At 40.3% G+C, this 4994-nt stretch overlaps 1 protein-coding gene across 1 annotated transcript; it reads right to left on the minus strand.

Annotated features, from left to right (window-relative positions):
• Positions 1 to 232: 232 nt before the first annotated feature.
• On the minus strand, positions 233 to 1345 carry MAS1 (MAS1 proto-oncogene, G protein-coupled receptor). The gene has a single exon (XM_057364350.1). It carries the CDS (start codon positions 1343 to 1345, stop codon positions 356 to 358), a length of 990 nt encoding a protein of 329 aa, XP_057220333.1. The 3' UTR covers positions 233 to 355.
• Positions 1346 to 4994: the final 3649 nt, after the last annotated feature.

A 4994-nucleotide genomic window follows, 5' to 3' on the forward strand; every position in this document is an offset into this window, starting at 1 on the left:
GGTGCTTGGTGCTTGTATAAATGTCACACTATTTATAACATACTTCTGTGTCCTTTTTTTATATTCTCTGTTGGCCTGTCTCTTTTCCACTGTGATATCTTTGATTAACATAGTCACATCAGGATCTAGCACGTGTTTGAACAATTAAGAAGATACAAATAAAAAAAAAATCAAAACAAATTAAAGTTATCTTTATTCTAGTCCATATTTTTCCATTGCTCAACCACCAAAKATAACAATATCATTTCACCACTACTTTTTACGTTCTATGGAAGAAAAAATACTTTTAGTTTTGCAGTGGTTTATTAAATGTTTCAAGTCCAATTATTTGCCCCTAGAGTTTCCCCCCTAAGCTTTAGAAAATTGTTTCRGCTATATCCAAACTCATGCCAACTTCCTGGCTTCTTGGCCGCAACCCATCAGTGAGCGCCCTACTAAGAACCACTTTGAGGCTCTCCTTGAACCTCTTCTTCTTGCTGCTTCCTACAAAGAAGTAAACCAGGGGGTTGATGCTACTGTTGACAGTGGAGAGAACGATGGTGACATGGTTCTGCTGACTGAGCAAAGATGACCAGTGGTGGTAATTCAGCAGATACAACAGCCTCATAGGCATGGCGAAGATGAGGAAGACAATGACTGTGACCACAATGATGATGTAGAGCTTTGAYGAATGAGGTCTCAGGGAGTTACGATGAATCCTGATGACCAAGATCAGGCTGGACAGAATCATTAGAGGAATGAAGATCATGAAAGTCAGGATCCATGTGAAGATGAGCAGGGCTTGGCAATGGTTGCCATCGTCGAATTGTTCCTTGGTTGAGTCATCCTTGCATGTTAAATATTCGGCTACTGTCATGAAAAAAGACAGAGTCCACAGAATTGCACACACAATTGCCGACTGGTGCTGTGACCGGTGGCATCGGTACCAGATGGGGTAAACAATAGACAGACACCTCTCAATACTGATGGCTGTCAGGAGATAAAGACCAGTATTATAGCCAAGAAGGAAGACAATAGATAGTGTGGTGGTTATATAATAGTCAAAACCATATGCGAACCCAAAACCAGCAATGTACTCGATTGACAGAATGAATGTACAAAGCAGTAAGGAGATATCAGCAATGGACAAGTGTGTGATGTACGCAGTGAATGGGTTTCTTTTGATCTGGAAGCAGAGGCACCAGAGGACAATTCCATTTTCACAAAAACCCAGGAAGGAGATGATCATAATTACCCAAAGTGGGGTCAATATCTCCCAGACCCTTTCCTGTGTAGAAATGTTTCTGTGCATTGAGATGTTCTCTGTGCCTTCGCTGGGATGAAACGTTATGTTTGGCTCATCCATGGGGAAAGCTCAAGTTTGGATAGCACAGCTCTTCCTTCTGTAAATATGTATAAAAATACACTGTGAGCATTGTGTGCTCCTCCCCTCCCCCTTTTCTTTCTTTTTTGTGGACCCTCAATTTCTGGTCATACCTTGGCAAAAGGAAAACCAGCTTCGATATACTGATGCTAGCTAAAACCCAGTTGGAACTACTCTTGGCAATGTTAAAGATCACTAAGCCCATCATGCTGACAGAAATCCTGAGCCTTTCTCTCTGTGGGGCTCAGCATGTGAGTGCTAAGCCATAGCTAAAGATATTCTCTCAAGGAGCTCTTGGACAAGCAATGTCTCCATCAGGTTGCACAGTTTCATGATATGGTCGTGACAAATGGCATTGGTGGCTCTTGTTAGAGCTCTAGATGGTTCCCAGACAGGGCTCTTCAGTTTCTGTTGAAGCTAATGGAATTAATTTTAAGTTAAACATGTGCATTTCAAGTGAATTTGGTTCATGGCTTTTTTTGGTCTTTAAAAAAAAAAAATAAATTGATACCAACATCAGTTTTCCAGAAAGGGATTTAATTAAGTAAGTAAAAGTAATATGCAATTACTCAGCTTGGTATTCCCTCCAAGTACAGAGGTGGAGGGAAGGCAAAATGCCACTGTTTTGAGAGAGCAATTTCTTACCTGCTTTAAGCATCATCACAGCATAACATAATTTAACCATATTTACACATAGCACGAKTGTAGGTATCTTGCAATCATTACAAATCTAACCCATCACAAAGAGATGTTGTTCATCACACCATTTTCATCATCATCATCATCACCACCACAAKCTGTTCAGGTTCCCTGCCATTGTTATAATGGGTTTAATGGTTGTTTTGCTAAGTTATGGGGTAAGCTCTTCTTTTCTATGTCTCCTTTTATCTCGTAACAGAGAATTAGGAGCGTTGGCTTCAGCTGATTTCCAAACAAATATTTCATACCCTATTCCCTGTTAACTTCCCAGCTGCTCTGTGATTCAGGACCCTTTGGGATTTAACAGGGACTAATTGTTGACAATGAGCTTGCCTAGCTACCTTTTTTCATTTACATAATAAGAATTTACCCATATCCTCCAATAGTTAAGAACACCATATCCAAGGTAAAGAAGGTTTACTGGGGCAAATTGTGCAATGATTATTTAAAYAGAGACATTMACCCCACTTGCATTTCCTGATTTCWAAACAGCTCCTTAAGACAGGATATCACAGTCTAAGAATGAGCATTCTGTAAACAACCCGGGAAGCCTCAGGGCTTCCTGGCATTTAAACCCGTGCAAAAATATTGATGACAACCCCACCTCTATGTTGACCATGCCATCACCTGAGACAGCTGAAGATAAGAAACCACATAGCAGGAGATGAGATGTGGTAGGAAAGTGAGTGAGAATGCAACAAGTGAATGCACTGAGCAGAATGAGTGGCRAGCTTCCCAAAAGCAGTGCTCTGCAAAAACTGCAGAGGGAAAGTACTGCAGCAGTGTGCTGCTGAAAGTACAGTAAAGCATCACAGAAGAAAGGGAGAGGAGAAACTGCATCAAAAGTTAAAACAAATAGGAAATGAAAAAGAGAATGAAAAGACTTAAGGAGRAAAAAATACTTGGAGTATGAAAACATTCAAGCAAGTTCTTGGTTTGTATCATTGTAGAAAAGAAGTTTTCTCTTTGGAGAGTAAAACAAAGAGGAAAAAGTTCTTGACTTACTAAGGTCATTCCATGACRGCACTCAGAGATGAGGATGGAAAGAATCCTCTCCTTCCAGATACATCCATGGTTTGTTCAGATTTCCCTGAAGCCTTTGAAGAACTTCCTTGAAGAAGCTGAAGGTTACCTTCTCCAACCATTTGCCTTGAGTAAGAGGGAGAGCAAATGGTGACTCTGACCATGACTCAGAAAGAAGTGTGCAGTGCTCCCATTGCTCCAAAAGTCTGAGGCATGCCAAGTAAAGGGTCCCAGGCTCATCTCTGAGGCTGAGCTTCAAATGGCATCACTCAGGAACTGGCAACTCATCTAGCTGAAAGCCTGGGATTTAACTCTTGTGGGAACTGAATGGCAGTATATGGAAAGTTGTCCTGAGCTGCTACAATACCAAGAGACCTAGTTCAAACAAACAAACATGAAGGGAGTAGAAAATCTATTTGGGGATGTTCAGATCCAAAGAAAAAATCTCAATTTAGAACTGTGCCACCACATGCCATCTRCAAAAATAAAAGTCCATTTGCAAATCTGTTTTACTTTTTTATATGAGAAAACAAGAAAGTGAGGAGGGAGAATGAAAGAGAAGCAAATAAAAAAGTTATAGAAGGTGAGGGCAAAAAAGGAAGAGAGGGAAGGGAAGGGAAGGGAAGGGAAGGGAAGGGAAGGGAAGGGAAGGGAAGGGAAGGGAAGGGAAGGGAAGGGAAGGGAAGGGAAGGGAAGGGAGAATCTCAGAGCAAAGAAAATAGTCCATCACTGTATTAATCTCATACATTCATTCCTCTAGGTAAAAGCTGTATCTTGATCTTATTCTAGAAAAAAACCCAAACTCAAAAATCTTTTCATGAGATTTAAACGGTCTCCCCTGAAAAGTTCAAACAACACTCAGAGCTTGAAAAGTCCCTTGAGGATGCCCCCTGCTTTTGCCCCAAGTATTAGGTTGTTTTTATATTCAGATATTAGCAGAAGAAACATTCTTAGCCAAATAAGGAGAGAGTTTTCTTGGTCTTYTCCTTTAAATGTTTCACTAAAACTACTAAATCCCCAAATGGGAAGAGCAACTAAATAATGTGAGAAATAAATGACCCCAAAGGGAGGGTCAGAATAAAGTTAGGAAAGGAAATGAGTGAAATAAAACAACTTCTAACTGGTTTTTGTTGGATTAAGCTGTAATCTACCTTACATTCAATGCCTATGGGACTAAAAATTTCAGGCCTCTGAAAAAGGAAAAAACCTGTTCCTTCCCCCAAAAACAAAATATGTATACAAGTTATGAGAAGAGTCATTGTGGGAATATGTTAACATTTCAAGATTAACCAGATACTTGTGTTTGCAGCCCACTGCAATCCAAAATCAGGGATTCCATGGCTTCCCTGTCTCCAAGGGACAGATGGGTTTGAGACCTCCCTCATGCATAGAACATCTCCTTCATGACTGGTCCCTGTAGCACCATCAGTCACCATCTACMGGACACCAGAGCAAAACATGGTCTTGAAGGAAATAGGTCACAAATACGCTTTATCCTCAGTGATTTTGGGAGTAAGAGGAAGGTTCAATAGCCGTGTTTATATCAGATGTTGCCAAGAGATGGAGCAGCTATTTCTGAATCAGTTTAACTATTCAGATATTAAACAAGGGGGCTACGATAGCAAAACATGGAACCTGGGTAGATCTTGGGACTAGAAATTAGTATGACAGTAAAGACATGATGTGCAATATGGAAACTCTTTTCATTTCAATCTAAAGTGAACATGCAGTCAGATTTCACATGAATGGTAATTTATCCTAAAATGTTTCTCTCTGATGCTAACTTGGTGGGACAGACCAGCTTTGCAGTGGATGTAAACTGAATGTACTAACACTTGCAAATATTCTGTATGTAGGAAGCTAGCAGGGTTACCTTTTATCATCTCTCTTGGAGTCTTTGAATAATTCC

This window comes from Malurus melanocephalus, unplaced genomic scaffold, assembly GCF_030028575.1.
Source record: "Malurus melanocephalus ecotype Western Australia unplaced genomic scaffold, MMel_1.1 scaffold_38, whole genome shotgun sequence".
Taxonomy (NCBI): domain Eukaryota; kingdom Metazoa; phylum Chordata; class Aves; order Passeriformes; family Maluridae; genus Malurus; species Malurus melanocephalus.